This window comes from Oxyura jamaicensis, chromosome 4 (genome assembly GCF_011077185.1).
Source record: "Oxyura jamaicensis isolate SHBP4307 breed ruddy duck chromosome 4, BPBGC_Ojam_1.0, whole genome shotgun sequence".
In the NCBI taxonomy this organism is placed as follows: domain Eukaryota; kingdom Metazoa; phylum Chordata; class Aves; order Anseriformes; family Anatidae; genus Oxyura; species Oxyura jamaicensis.
Genome location: NC_048896.1, coordinates 68,611,653 through 68,628,007, shown reverse-complemented (window position 1 = coordinate 68,628,007; position 16,355 = coordinate 68,611,653). Strand labels below are relative to the sequence as shown.

The window sequence follows — 16,355 nt, the reverse complement described above, 5'->3', positions numbered from 1 at the left end:
CTGTCAATGCAGATGGCTAATCCAGCCAAGCTGACCAGCTTTGTAACACAGAATAATCTTACCACTACAACAATCAAATTTGCTCCAGTTGCAAAATATCCACCCCCACACTGACATGAATGTCAAGGATAAAAAGAAATGTTGACCTAGACAGACTAAACAAAATCAGTAATGCATTTGTGTATACAAGCAATTGAGACATTGCTCTTTGTTTTAGTATTTTTTTGCAGTGCCTCAGACCAGTGTTTGGTGGTTTACCTATCATCAGCTGGTTGTACCTTCCGAAGGCTGAAGAGCTCCTTGAATGTCTGTGAAACACAGGCTGTTCCTGCACGGGCAAAGCCAGATGCTCAGCACTGTGTTTATAAGGGTGTGCAGGGAAAAGGAGGAGGAGGAAGAAAAGGAAAGAAATACCTAACAATTTAGTGACTGTAAACAAAACTACAGCCTCACAGCTAATTATTTTCTTATTTCCTAAAAAGATAATTGAAGATGTCACAGCATCCTGCAGGAGGGTATGGGCATTAAGGAGACCTTCCAAAACTGAACATAAGCAGTTCCACAAAGGTCAACCACACAGGCCTCCAGAGATAGTGCTGCTTACTAAGGGGTTGTCTGCAGGAGGGAAATACATGATTGCTGTAGTGGTTGTGGAATAATACCTTAGCCACACTATGTAAATTATGTGTGTAGAAACACACATCCCAGAATAGCTTCCCTGGAGACATCCCTCTTTTGAAATAAGAGCACTCGCCAGAGAAGCTGCCCTAGAGTAAGATCAGCACGGTCACTTTATTAGGGATCATCTTCAACTTATGGGCTTTATTATCGACCAACTTTCTTGTGTGCTCAGAGCATCTCCTCAGGAGGATATCTCCCCTTTCTTCCCTGCCCCTATTTTCTGGACACCAAGTGAAAACTGTTGTACCTCTTGCTGCCCATTTTAGACGTTCATTTCCATATGCCCCTGCAATCTGCAGTCTCTGCATCTAGAGCTCCTTTCTTCACACTAGACAGTGGTTGTGTCTGATCATGGTATCAGTAAAATTATGTCTTGTTTTCAGGTCTTCAGGCCCATTCTACAACCCACAAAAAATCAGGCACACTGAGGCACAGAGATTTGTGCTCATGGTCATAAGTAACACAGGGAAGTGAGTCAAGAGATCATTTTACTACTGGGGGACAAACAGATCTATTCTTTGTTTGTTTGTTTGTTTTCCTTTGATAATTTTTCTGTTAATTAGCACATTTAAAGTATAATTTAACCAACCATGCTCTGATAAGAGGGGAAAAAAGGTCCCCTGATTAGTAGGCAGACTTTCCTGGCTGCATCCTAAATAAAAGAACCTAAGTCACTGAAAGGTGGGTCACTTGGCCAGCTGTGTCTTGTGCAGGTTCAGGATCAGTGAGGAGGTGACATTTTCTTGAAAGAAGAAGCCACCATGGCTCACTACATGAGCATACACTAGGAGGATTTCAAAAAGTCTCTGAGGTCACGTTTTGCACCATGAAGGTGCTGCAGAGCCCAGGGACACTATTTGGCTGGTTTTGCTGCAGACTGCACAAAGCCACACCTATGATCTCATTCATCAGAGAGAAATTGGATCCTAAGTGATTTTGTGATTTATGTGTCTGTTTCTAAAGTGGTGTTCATTATTTGTAAAGTTACTCAGACCCAGGCTTCCTGGGCAGTGTTTTCATGAAAGGATTATGACTGTGCGAAGCACTATTTTGGAGACACCTATCGTGCTGTCTGCTGGTGACAACTCCCTCAGCACTTTCTTCTTCCTCTCTGACATTTCCAAAAAGAACAGCTGTGCTGCCTACAGTCCCCCCTGCCAGGGAAGCGGCTGTTATCCTCCCCTCTCCTCAGTCCCCTCAGCAAAGAATGCTCTTTCCAGAGCCTCCTTTTCTTCTTCTGCTCTTTGTGCTATGGTAGGTTGGAGCCACAGTGGCTCTTGGGCAGGCCTGGGGCTGCCTCCTGTCTTCCTCAGTATCCAGGGCTCCCCGAGCTAGTGGGAGGATGGGGACAGAGGGAGGGAAAAGTGTCATATGGTGCCAGACAAATCCCACTCTCCAGCACTGCCAGAAAGAGAAGGAGGGGAAAAACAAACAAACAAACACCCCAAAATGCACAGAAGCTTTTAGAATGAAGACCCAAACATTGAGATCTCAATTCCCTACAACCAACAGAAGAACTCTGCTTCCTTCTGCTTTGGACATCATGGTGAAACAGAGATGCAAAAACAATTCCTGCTTCATCCCCATTTCTGTGTACAGCCATTGGTGTGGGGAGAGGAATCTGGGATCCATTGCTAGCCTTTAGCTACAGTTTAGCCTTTAACCCTAAGCCCCTTGAAGCCTTCTGTTGTGATGTGGATGACTCTTACAAGGAACAGGCTCAAGTCTGGAGACAAACAGGGAGCCTTCCTGCACTCTTGAGCTTTAGCTGCAGACCTGACCATGCAGAGGTCATACGGGTCACCGTTTTACTGTCAGTCCTGCTACTCTCCTCAAAACATCTTCTTTAAAGGGACTTTCTGGAGTTTGTGTCTGCCAGTCCTGGAAGATTTCAACAACAAATGAACAAACAAACTAACACAAACAAACAAAAAAAGCAGGAGGAAAGTCACAATTTTGTAAGAATCGTTGTCATGCAGCTACCATTGTCATAAGGGACAGGAAAGTGGAGTCTGAGGTTTGATGAAGCCCCCACACAGGGTGTTTGTTTTGGAGACCTTTTTGTCATAGAGATTGCAGAAGCTGGAGCCCATGACATTTTGTTTGTATTGTTTCAACTCATTCACCCACAGGTCCTCAAGGGATGCTCTGTTTTTTGAACATGTTGTTTCTGTTAGAAACAGTGTAGTGTGAATCAGAGTGGTTAGAAGCTCCTCCACCCACCCAATCCTTCCCAGAAATGTACATATATAATAGGATTTCTACTACTCCATATCTCCCTAGGTATGTAAAAAATAGATGTTTCTCCATGTACACAAAACCTCATTCTTCCTAGTTCATTCCAATGAATGTCAGGAGTCATTTGTCAATGAAGTCAATGGTCAATGGAATAATATCTGTAAAGAACTAACCAAGCATGTCGGTATTGCTCTTTTCACTTCTTCTTCCATCCTCCAGAGCTTCCTCTGCCTGACTACTCTGACTACTGAAGTAGCACATAGTGTAACAACTAGAAATGTGGTCTTTGAACCAAACAAATTAACTAGGTAAAAGGAACTGGACTATATTACAATCCCTATTTCCTTGACTTACTTTATTTTCATTGATTTTAGTGGTTTCTAAAGGAGAGTGTAAAACTCTTTTAAGGAATTCGGTCCAGGTGGTAATTCAGCTAGGCAGAAGATCGGTAGATAAGATTTTGATCAGATGTCAGCTCTACAGTTGAGTTATTTCACAGCCTGGCTTAACCTATGTTTAGTCTAACAGGTAAATGTTTAAAGTTCACCAGAAATGTTGAAGTGGAGTTAACATAAAGAGTGCGTCACCAAACCTGGTCAATCCATAAAGCTTTTTTTGTTTTGAGCTTTCAGATCCACTTTTTCCTGATGTTAAGCTCCACAGCTTGAATTCACAGTTTACTCATACATTAATCCATAAATTTAAAATAAGAAGCATAACCAGCTCAGAGTTTTTCAGTGTTGAAATAGTGTGAGGAGACAGAAGACACGTGGCTCAGCATGCTCAGCACCATTGTAGCTGGCCACACAAGTCCTTGTCAGGTCCAGTCAGCACATTTATTTCCCTTTCCTTCTTCTCTCCTTGAACAAGACAGCACCCTCAAGAGAATAGCCCCTTCACAGGCATCAGAAGATTGGAGATGACAGAATGGAGTGGATAGGGACTCACCATCACCACAGTGAGGAGGACAGGGCTAGGGCAGCCCACGAAGAACTGTCTCTCCATGGACTAATACCCTGAACTCATCAAGTTCAAGTGATTTTGAGGTTATGGATGGGTGATGTCTATTCACCTGACACAGTCAAATCCAGAGCCAGCAACATCTGTCCTTGTTTGAACTTGACTTTGTGTATTTATTGCAGTGGTTACAATAGAGCCTGTGTCCAAGACAATCTTATATTTTTTAACCAGTTCAATTGCTTTCTCATAGTCTCTGCTTCTCTTCACCAGAATGGAGATATGTGCTGCCATCATACGATGCAGTGGTTAAAGCCATGCTTCCTTGCTGACCTTGATCCCTGGTTACTGCTCTGCCAAGCAGTTCATTGCTAGGTTGTGGGAGAGGCAAAGAGCAGAGGTGTAAAGAAAACAGGAATTTAGAGGTAGCAAAGGAAAGCTGAAGATTTAGGATAGACAGGAGCAGGCAGGTGGAAAATGGTCAAAGAAACCAAAGCACATCCCAATACTGGTGATGACAGAGACTGGCAAATGTTACAAGTCGTGTCTGGGGAACAAAAAGAAAGACTGAAATATAAAGGGTTGCAAACCTTCATTTTCTCTCAAAACATATATAGGGCAGAAGCAGCCAATTCACACTTGTCAGGTGGTGCCAAGAGAGTTTACGTAATACTGCAAAAAGGTAAGCATCTATTTAAGATCAAACTGTTATTTTTATCTGACATGCAAGCAAACCAAGCTCTCATCACAGACAAAAGCCTTCATGCTGTCAGCTGTGAGTTCTCTTGGTGTTGTAAAGCACTACAGGGCACAAAATTGCTATGATATTTTTTGCATTGGTTGTCCACCACTATTTGCTGGGCACTTGAAAAGCAAGGGCTATGTGAAGCACAGAAAGATCTGAACAACAATTAGCAGACCTTAACAGAAAGCAAGGAGACCATCACAAGTCTGTAAAATGCATCTTCTGCCTAAGAATGCAGCTATTTCCTCTCTCCTCTACTGAGTTAACAAAAGTATGAGGGATATAAGAAAGCATCTGCTAAAGAAAGGGAAGGAAAAGAGGAAGGAAGACAGGCTGATTCTGCTGGGAGATAGGTGGAAGAGGAACAAATGCATTTTGGAAATCTCTGGTATGGGTTACAGTTCATTAGTTGTGGAAGACGGTTACTTGTTCTTGGCCTCCCATTATAAATTTATTTTGCTTACTTGGGTCATGTTACTATTATTCAAGCCTACATTACAAAAAAGGCAAGTCTGCAAAACTTTGCATTTATTTGCTTTGTCAGCTCAACATATTAAGTGCAAGTTTATATGTATACTATATATCTTATTAAATGCTCTGTCCTGTTTTGGTCTGTTCTCTTCTGATTTATTTTGAACTCAAAGACCATAACTGTAAGTGCCTTCAAACCTACAGATGCTTAGACCACTGGGGACAGAGCAGAAAAAAAATGAAATGCAGCAACCATTACTGTCCAACTTCATTACACTTGTATCTTGGAAGGATAAAACAAGAATGTGCTGGAATTCAATCCCCTCTGAGGGAAGAAACTGGAAGCAGGAGGCTTGCTAGAAATGGTGCACACTCAGTCCACTAAAATTCATCAAGATATGCAAAATGTAAATGTGGGACGTTTTAAAATGGGCACGAAGAAAAGTTCACAGACACGGCACCGATGAAAGCACATTTGTATGTCCATACCTTTGACTCACAACACACAAAAAGCACCATGGGCAGAAACTCCTCAGTATTTCTACACTGCCTCAGCTGATATTACTGGTATAAATGCTTCCATCATGGTCTGGGTTGTGGCGAAATAACAGCAACAGATGTTTTCAACTGTGCTCACCCCCGCAACCGATCCCAGTGACAAAAGCACCAGCATGTACACACTGCATTTGGGACAGAATTTGTATTCACCCTTTCTCCTGCACTGTCATCTTCCTGATGTAAAGACAAACCAGGAGAGATGTGCCAAATCTTCAAACTAGACTGGTGGCCTAGATCCTTTGGAGCTGGTGAGACAAGTCCTGACCACCTCTCAGGATACATGTTCCCACTGCAAAACCTGTTCAGAGAAGGACAGTGTTGCAACATGTGCTCTTCACAGACAGCACTTACTTCTGACTGTAATTCAGTCTCTTGGCAGGAGATGCTCCTACATATCGAGCGGAACAGCCTTGCTCATCCAAATCAACCTACACGTCCTCATTTAGCAGCAGTAGTACAGAGTACTCTCTGCTTCCAGTGGTCTTCCAGAACACATTTGGTTAATCATGCCTATCTCCTCGCTGTAAAAGCCTGCTCCACATGGGATGTTTTCTGGCCTTTTGTGCTATTGACTTATAAAATCTACAAGTGAAGAGGCCTCCGCGGATGCTCTTTTGAAATCATTCCATTACTTGTTTTACATGCGAAGGAGGGTAAAAGAACAGCAGGACTTCATCAGTGCTAGCTGAATGTTAAGAATAATATATAAGGGTAGTGCTTATCACATATGTGAGGAAAAAAGAAAATACCCTTAGTTATGCTTTCAAAATTAGTACTGGCTGTTCTTAATAAAATACTAACCATAGCAAGGCCATCAGTCTACTAATCTTATCAGTTCGCTAAGGTCTGCAGAGGAGACAGGAAAATATGATCCTCAGAGCAGGTCATACTCCCTTCTTTCTCTATTTAAGAGGTTACTAAATTATTGAAATTCTACATTAAGAATATATTACACACTGTCTAGTGAATGATAGGACTGCAATGCGCAATATATGGAGAGGTGTAAGTTTCCCAATATGTGCACATAAAATGACTTGCTGGCCTAAAACTCTTGTTTCCTGCCAATGTGACTCCAGTAGAGCAAGAGAGGAGAACTCCTACAGTAATACATTGATGGTTGAATTTTGTACCTGAAATGTATACCACTAAAGACATTTTAAATTGTTTATTTTACATTACCTAGGTAGATAATAATTGGTGAGTAAATGCAAATAAAAGTGTGAAAGAGCAACTAAAAAATCAACATGGCTCTAGCAACTGCAAATTTCTTGTCTTAACTTGTCTCCATGTATCGCAGCAGTGTCATGGAGCAGGACAACTCCTCAGGGACAGAGGAGTCAATGGTGACTATTTCCTCATCACCCAAGTGTCCAGGATCTTTACAGAAAGAAGAGAGAATGAAAAACAGGGCAGATAGGGTCATGGTTATGTGTGATCCTCACAAATCTGTTTGCTTGTCTAGAGTGCTGAGAAACGCAAGACTTTATCGATAAAGTTTGATAGTACTGCCAACAGAAATTCAGATGAAAGGAGAAAACAACTTCCTGGAAATACAGCTTGACTTGCTCCCTGTCAGCCTCTTTTACTTCATATTGGGAGGACATACTGTAAAACACGTAGACTTACAGACAATCCACTGTTCTTTTTGTGTGTGTGTAAAACTTGTACAGCATCTGTTGTAATCTCCAGTCATTTCACTAGGTTGCTCCTGAACTTGTTTCAATCTATATTCAGAATCTGTTGTCAATTAATAAATCATATGAATGCATAAAACATATTCTAGAGATAGTCCACGGATTCACTGGATATATTCAGTCTTTGTCAACTGCAATTTTGCCAAGGCCTAAGGGTGATGTAAAACAAAATTCACATTCTTAGTCCCCAAAGAGGATTCAGCTCCAAGCCAGGAATCCTTCAGTGACGGTGGGGTTTTAGTCATGATATGAAACATCATTTACTAAGAGATACCTCTCCTGAGGTACCAGTCCAACACAGAGGGACAAGGCTGGACCCTCCTTTTGAAATACAAAGCACTGAGCAGCCATCTATGCTGACACCCACAGTCTGTTCTGTTAGTCCAGCATAGTCAGTGATGTCAATATAAAATCTGTTTTTTTCTGTGTCCCATGCAGTTGGCATCCTCATCTACCCGGTCACTACAAGGAGGGCAGTCTGGACATGCTGTCACATGCCAAGATGCAGAAAATCAGTTCTACTTCCTAAACAATGGCTCTGCTCATGGAGAAGGTCACAAAATGCGGCTCTGTTGACTGGAACCTTGGAGGCAGATTTCCCTCAAAAGTCAAGAATATTAAAAAAAATAAATAAAAAGAAGACAAGTCCCTCAAACCTACAAGTCTGCTTCCCTGCTATGCTGTAGCTGATCCCTGAACCAGTTTTCAGAGCAGGATTTAATCTACAATGGGCACTAGAGCTCTGCAAGAGTGGCATTTATCCTTGCGTTACAGGGCAGCCCAGTTCTGCCAGATTTGTCAGAGAAATAGCTCAAGGAAAAATATTCTTGTCATGCTGCCAGTGCCAGTGCTAAACTAGGTTAATTGTCAGAGAGATGCGGAGGTCGGCCAAACTTGCAGCATACGGCCAGGGTGGCTTAATGACAAGAGAAGCGAGTGTCGGCTGCCTGTGTGCAACCACCGACCTCTTGCAACTCCTTTCACCCTGCTCCTTCCTGCCCCGGTGCTTTCCCTGTTCTGGCCCCATCCGAAAGTGGGATGCCTGTTCCCAGCCAGCCTCAGAGAGAGATAAGGTTTGCCCCATTTTTGCTCCTGTTACCTAGGCAAGGAGTGTAAGCACACTACTTTCAAGCAGCCTACACAAAAGTCAGACATAACTGAGGCATAATTCATTCATAAAAAGAAAGCAACAATAATTATTGCACCGCCTTTTCACCTGGCATGGTTTCACTTTATCGGCTGGCACAGATTTTATTTTTGGCAGTGAAGCTCATTTGTTGGGACTGACACTGGCCAGCATCTGGCTTTTCCAAAGGTGTGAGAAGGCTCCAGCCATAAGAAGACATGCCAGCAGAGAGCAAGGTCCAATTCTCATCTCAAGTCTGTAGGTGGCTGCGAAGGAGGAAGGGCGAGCTTCATGCACGTGCGTAAGGAATAAAGCACGATCTTTCCCAAAGCATTACCGGAAGGCCAACAAATTCATATTGGGTGCCTCAACACCGTGAGTCTGGACTACAGCTCTTTCCACACTTTTAAAAACAGTACAACAAGATTTGCCCCCTTTTCCTCAGGGGCAGCCAGCTCTTCTGGAAAGGACTCTTCGTATTTTATCTGAATGTGCTTTGTCCTGTCTGTTTAATGCAGAGATTGCAGACATTTCATTTACATTTTCATTCAAGAATCTTTCCATTCACTTTAAGCATTCCTTACCAACACTTTCAGTTTTAATTAACCTCATGGCTTAGCTCTGGCACAGATTTCCACACGCACAGATCTGCGTTGAGTAAGGAGGGCAGCACGTGACTTTTGCAGAGGACTAACACACAAGCATGAGGAGCTCCATCCTTACCATATTTGCCCCAAATATTGCATGCAACATGCCCAGCCCAGCTGAGCAAAGTGCCCTTCCCTCCCTAACTTCCCGAGCTCAGGCTTGAAGCCAGACCCACGTTTCCCCACTGGGCTTTGCAAAGCCGCCACGTGTGGGAGGATTTCCTAAGGTCAGTACTTAGATGTTGCTCTGGCCATTTCTGTAAATGCAGTCTTGCTCTGACTTTGAACCTGGGGAGCCTTGAGGGGATTAGCTGAATTGAAAGCAACCCTCTAAAAGATACTATAATTTTCCTCTCTTGTTTTTCACTACAGAATTCCTCCTTCACCTAATGGCTTGAGCTACATCATGCTTACTAAAACCAGACATGCCCAAGGATGCTAGAAGACAGCTGGCACTTGTGCCTCTTCTTGAATTAAAAGAGAAACTAAATTTTACTGGCTCTTGCAGCCAAAGTGCTGTTTTGAAATGTAGGAGGGCCGTTATCATATAAAAGTTATATGGGGAAACTTGATCCCATTAATTTGGTGGGATTCCTTTGACTGCTTCATGTAAAATGCAAGAGAAGTAAGACACAAAAGAAGGAATTTTCTGCAAGTGGGTGTAGCAGTTAGGTTGTGTCTTTCACTCTAACAAGAGATTTAAAATAAAAGCCTTGATTTAAATTAGTGGGGTGCCTCCAGGCAGTGTATCAGCAGCCCTGGCTCAGGCCAGGGGCTGTTTAATCCTCGGAGAACAGCAAGCACAGCTGCCACGGGCCTCTGGCGCAGGACCTGTGCTGAGCACGCTGCCCAGGCGGCCACTCGGTCAGTAGGGCCACGTGCTGAAGGGGATTAGGTTGGACACCACCCCATGCTGTCCATGTGGCACAGGTCCTCGGATGGTCAAGGCGAGGTTACTCACAGCCTGCTCTTGCATCCTCCTTTCCCTCAATTTTATTTATATAGATAAGGAAGAGACCGTGTATCTGCTGAGGCTGCTTTACATGGTCATAAAGGAGAAAGCATAGACCCTGGGCAGTGCTGTGGATCTGGAGGGTCTTGCAGACCCCAAGGATGTCAAGAGCTGTTGGGCTGGTGTGGCTACATCCCACATCCTCCTTCAGGACTTCAGGAGGGGACAAAAACATACAGATTTATCTTTTCCTTCTTCCAGGTATTGCCATGGACTGTCCTGCAGGAGGGAGCACCCTGACTTGCCCAGGGCTGCTATTAACAGCTTGGTACAGAGTGAGGACCAGAGGGACATCTGTGCTGGGGGCAAGGGAGGCACAACAGACAATGGCCAGGGAAGTGGATCTTGTGTGGGCAACAGTTATTTGGGAGACACGTTATTTTCTTGCTGAGCATATCTGCAGTGATCAGCACTCCACACCCGTCCCACCAAGCGTCACTGCAACACGCGCACACACACACACACACACACATCTCTTTCCCCCTGCATGGCACACAGCTGAAGTGCAAGGGTCTGACACAGCCTTTCCCCAACTTCATTTCTCCTATTCAACTCTCCTCAAATCACCTTTTTCTTTCTTAAATGAATTCCAGAGCCCTCATCTACAGCCAGGCTTTGGGCTATGCTGTAGTCCCTATTCCCCAAACCACCCGTTCTGCACTTAGGGAGCTAAATACCCTCGAACCAAAGCAAACGCCCACGGTGCAACACAAATAACCTAGCCTCTGTTTGAACAGGGTAAAAGAGAGGTGCTGTATGAGAGGGAAGGTGATGCAAACCCATCACCTCTGTTCTGCCTCCTGCCCCGATGCTGGTGATGACAACCATGTCCCCTGCCTTTCCAAATCTCTTCCCAGGCTGCTTGCAGCCCTGCCGCCCCCTCCCCTGGCTGGTATCTCTGGTGGCTGCCAGCCAGACAAATAATGAGTCCTGACCAAGGACAGTATTTGTGCTGGCCAGCACCCAAGGAGAGTGGGATAATGAAAAAAAGGTTTTCTGCTTGCTATGGTCTGGCTTTGAGCAGTGGGGACAACCATCAGATAAGCTACACATGGTGGGGGTATTTTGGTTGCCTGTGGGGAGGGATTTATGGAGCTGCCTCTGCAGGCTTCAGGGCATTTTTAAAGGACTGGGACAGCGAAGTTGTGTCCCTGTGTCCTGGATGATGGTGCCCAAGCTGTCTCACAAAACTCAGCATGGAAAATATCCTGCATGCAAGTGCCTGATTAGCCAAAGTAACAACCTGTAGGTCTTAACATCTGTACACATTGATTAAATGGGACTGGAAGCTGTGTCCCTCTTTCTCTTTCAGCCGCTGCTATTAGAGAGGACCCTGTGTCCATCCCACAGATCAGTACATCAGCACCTTGTGCAGCACCCAGAGTCCACATGGAGGAGGAGAGATTCCTGAAATGAGCTCAGACCATGTGGCGCCCTTTTGGGCTATGCCAGCCCCAGCGAATCCTGCTGCCCGCCGCCCTGGGTGGCGATGGGGCGGGGAGCAGGGCATGGGGCAGCACCCAGGGCTGGCACCGGTCTGGGGATGTGCCACCTCCCATTGCTGACACCCAAAGACGCACGTCCAAGCCCGAGCCCACACCCGCTCAATTAAGACCGACTGCCTACATCCATGAGAACAGCATCTCTGTGGGTTAGAAGGCTAAATAAATAAGAGCTGAATAGCTCCTGTGCATTGCAGCCCTTTATCCTGGGAGAGTCAGTGAACCTGAATTCCCCAAGAAAAGCGAGGAGGCTGTGCGTGCGCCTGTGCTCTGATTAATCTCATCAGTTTGTTTTCCTGGAAACTAGATGTCCCAGATGCCATTGTTTCCATTATAAGTGTTCATCTGCTCTGTTTGAGCTTGATTGCTCCTGTAGCCCGCTTGGCTTCAAAGGTTTATTTTATTTTACTCTATTTTTTAATTAACATTCCTTAACAAAATGCCAGTTAATTAAAATGAGGACATAGCTGACACCCTCAAAACCAGGTTTATTAAATGTTTGAATGCACCCATGGCATACAGAAATCCTCAGTGGTTGTACAAGGAATGGCTGAATTATTAATAGATGCCATGCATATCACACGAGCACTTCAGAAGGGGACTTTCCATTTCTGCAAAGCCCTGTTTTTTGTGTAATGGCAGAGACCAAGCCATTTGGAAATTAGTCTCATTGATACTAATCACAACTGTTACTGAAACATTCCCACTGCAGACATAGCAAAGTAATTTCTGACTTTTGAGCAGAATTAGCCATTTCATTCATTATCTCAAGGAAGATCTCAGTATTTATACTTTGTTAAATCACAAACAAAACATAATTGATTAAAGCATACTGGAGCAAATATCTATTTCTATTCATAAAGGCCCCATTAACCATTCCAATAACATTCAAGCGCAGATGATACTAGTGCCAGTTAGAGATGATACCACAGAATATTTGTTTCATGGATTGGAAAGATCAGCTGTGGGGGCTGGGATTTTTTTAAAGATATTTTTTGAAGATGTATGCATGCACTGCTACATTTAAACTTGCATTCTAGAGAAAATGACATTCTGCTGTGGGCAAAAGCACAAATACAGGAAATCTCTTTCCTGTCTCCAGTGAATTATTTCTGGTGAAAGGCTTCTCAGTGTTTTGCTACAGGCATGCAGATTCACACACAGAGCATTATGCGTGTACACACGGTGAGAGCTCTACCAGGGGTGCCCAGCACCATGCCATCGTCCACGCCCAGCTCCCAGGCAAAGCTGTTCTTGGCAAGTACAGAAGAGACAGAGATGCAGAAATGGAAAAAGCAAACAAACCCAACAACCCCTGGAAACGCCAGCACAGCAGAGCATGTCGATAAGGAAAAAAAAAAAACTCTTTCACTCAGTATGCCCTAGCTGCTTCCACGCTTTGGGAGCAGAAAGCAAGGGGGATGTATTACTATTATTAGCCCTTGGGATGTGAAGCAGCTGCTTCGCAGCCTTCTTTCAGGCTATTGGCAAGATGCTGTGAGATTTCCTTTGCACATACGCCCAGGCACAGACAGACAGACAGACAGACCCCCACAATGGTGAGAACCTCCCGGCCGCTCAGGTGAGACAGACAGACAGAGAGCACGAGGACCGCGCGACTGCGCGTACTCACAGCTCCGAGTACAGGAGGTGCAGGTTGCCCACATTGTCTATGTAGTTTGCAGGGCTTAGCCAAGGTAGGACCAGTAACAGGAGAGCCTTCATTCCCAGTGCAGGGCTGGCACTGCTGCTAGGTTTCCTCCTTCCCACTCGCTCTGTGCTGGTGGGACACGCACCGCGAAGCTGTCGTGCCAGCCAAGCCCCTTCTAAGCGAGCCTTTCCATTTCAACGCAACGGGAGCACGTTATGAATCGAGCTTAAATCCCACAAACGAGGCTACGCCGCAAAATCATTGACCTGTAAGAGGATTACTCGTTCTGACTCTCAGATGGGGAGATGTGAGGGTTTAGGGACAGCACAGCATGGTTGGCGAGACAGTGACTTATGCTGCAGAGCAGAGCGATGCTCGGGGAAGAGACCTGCCTCCTGCAGGATTCAGAGTGGTTCTTCGGAGCCAGCTGGTACGTTTACATCACTGCCCACGAGCAGATGGGTTACGAGCTGAACTGCATCACGGAAGGGTGTAGCTGTCTGACATGGGGGAAACGTGCCCCCCGTGGAGTTTGGAAGCGAGCTACAGCAGAAGACCACACCTTTTTAAAGTAAAACACCACAAAGGATCGCAGCCAACTGCTGGCTGCTTGCATCGCGGTCTGAATTCGCAACATCCAGTCAGATGGTTCTGTGCAAACATAAATCATGTAGTAAGCCAAGGGCATGTCTCTTCTCTCCCTCTCTCTCTCTCTCAGGATGCAAGAGCAAACATTTTCAATAAGGATGCTTTCAGTGGTCTACTCTGTGGTAACTGGAGATTTTTAAAAAATCAAGTCCTCTCTTCAATTACAAAGCATAAAAATCAGCGAGCTCACCTTGTCCCATCAGTGACCCCACCCTTGAACAGGGCAAGCTTTCATTTTCTTTCTGAAAACCAGGACTGATCTGAGACTGATTTGTGCAAGAAACACAAGGACTGCTGACTGCCCTGGTGACTTTAACAGAGTCTGATTTTTTTCACTGGGAACATGGATCATGTTCAGTCAAGATTATTATTTTTTTTTTTTTTCAGCCAGCATCTGAGCCATTCTATCCAAAGGCACAGGCTATTGTTTTTACAAATTTATTTATTTATTTGTAATCAGCAAATTCAGACACTTTGTCTACTGATTCATCACTGTTAAGAGAACCCCATCAGCTCAGCCTGTGCTGTGCCTGGGCGTGCTGCAGCTGGTGCCTGAAGAGCACAGTGCCCTTCTCTCCTTCACAGCCATGAGCTGGGAGTGGGGTGGCAAGAAATGCTTCTCTGCTCCTTTTTGAATTGAATTAGGCAGAAGCATAAAATATCTTTGGTGATTAACAAATGCTACATTAAAAATGAAATGTACTGCACTGTTTCTGCAAACACAAGGTTTCAAAAAACTCCTTTATGGGTCCCTCCTAATTCTTTTGGGTGGGAATGCCAGTGAGGGCATGACTCTGGGAAACCTTCCACTGGCTTAAACCATAAAAACTCATGGTTTTTAGTGAAACCCTCAGCAGCAAAGGTACCCTATTATTTATATGCCTCTGCCCTCTAGCCTTAAGGTAACTCAGCCCTCTAAACTGTCCTGAATATGGAAAATGTGGTCATGGGTGGCACAGAAGAAGCTGTGTAGCACCACCTTGTCATGCACTACCTTGAGGCTTTAGGATTTAATGGCCATGGAGACCACAGTTCTGCTCTGGGTTTTTAAGGCTGGGAGGTAGTGGGGAGAGCCTGGCACAGGGGAGGAGATGCAGAAAGAGGTTGCGGAGATGTGTTACTAAACCTGCACTGGTGGGGCTCAGGCCACAGGATCTCAGGTATCCTTCCAGGACACTGACATTTGGTGATAATCATTGGAATAAAACTTGCTGGATTTTTACAGGATGAAAACACCAATCACAACAGTGCAATTCTGCTAGGCATGTTTGTGAAGGGTGTCTTTCTTTGTGAGAATGAGAAACCAAGACACTGGAGAGACTTGTACGTGTCTAACACTAGAAGCCAGGAATTATGCTGGTTGTATGGCTTCTGTGTGGAAAACAAAACGTCTCTTTCTTTGTTTCTGCATATTTTTTCTAATTAGTTTTATGGCCATGGATCCGTCATCTCAAGAAAAAGTGAAGTCAAAAAGAAGGATCTAAAACCCATTAAAGTCAGCTATATATATCACAATGGAAGGGTATTTTCACTGGGGGCTGAGGATTTTATCATTGCAATCTGTAGAGCAACATAATCTCTGTGACAGCAGCTCACAGCAGGCTGTCAGTCCCTTTACCTGCATCGCTTTTGAAACTTGTATTTGTGGCATGTCAGGGAATTACTGAACAAAGCCAGAAAATCACTGGGAACTTTGCTAATTTCTTCTTCTAGAAGCAGAAAACTAACCTTGCAGAGCACAGCAGCCACTTTTTTTTTTTTTTTTTTTTTTTTTTTTTTTTTGAGTTTTAGTGATGCAAAATGATCGATTTTTTAAACCATGATATAAGCAAGGAATACATTGAACAAATCCCTCACCTAGGAGCGCGAGTTGCACCTGTGGGCCACAGGGGAAATCATTTCACTGAACAACAGATAAAGGCCACAGAAAGGGCATGTCTTACACCCCGGCTCTCCTCGGATTCAAGATGCTGTTATCTGCTTGTCACCAAAGCAGCCCGAAATCAGAGCCCTGGAGCTGCCTCGTCACTCCTTCTGCTCGCTGAAAGGAAGACCAAAGACGCAAGACACGTGCTTTTCCCTGTCAAAGAGTGCATCATTCATTGTTGGTTCTCCCCCTTCAAAGGAACCAAGCTGCTCCCTGGGGTGTTTCTCCTTCAGCGAGGGTGTCGTGGTCCCTGGGGAGGTGAGTGTGGATGTGGAGGCCAGCCACGTTGCCCCCCCAAGCCGTGCTGGGGAGGCCAGGCCTGTGCAAGGCCCCTGGTGCCTGCACGGGGCCAGTGCTCACCTGGAAGGAAGGAGCCCGCGGCTCCAAAACCAACACCAAACCGGAATATTTTCTGCTCTACTTCACATGTAGGTCATTTGCGATTCAAAAATGGATTGAAGAAAGGGCAATTACAAAAGCCGTAATGTACCACTAAAA

General features: G+C 44.7%; 1 protein-coding gene across 5 annotated transcripts in view; it reads right to left on the bottom strand.

Moving 5' to 3' along the window:
* Positions 1–16,355, bottom strand: part of LNX1 (ligand of numb-protein X 1) — a 77,346-nt gene that overhangs the window by 45,644 nt on the left and 15,347 nt on the right. The window contains exon 1 of one of the 5 annotated variants that reach the window (XM_035323751.1): positions 13,265–13,756. The exons of 3 other annotated variants lie outside the window; for them this stretch is intronic. In XM_035323751.1, coding sequence (XP_035179642.1) covers positions 13,265–13,356 — 92 coding nt within the window. In that variant the 5' untranslated portion in view covers positions 13,357–13,756. Of the gene's footprint in view, positions 1–13,264; positions 13,757–16,355 lie in introns of those variants that run through there. One more of the 5 variants, XM_035323752.1, reaches the window with a different exon arrangement.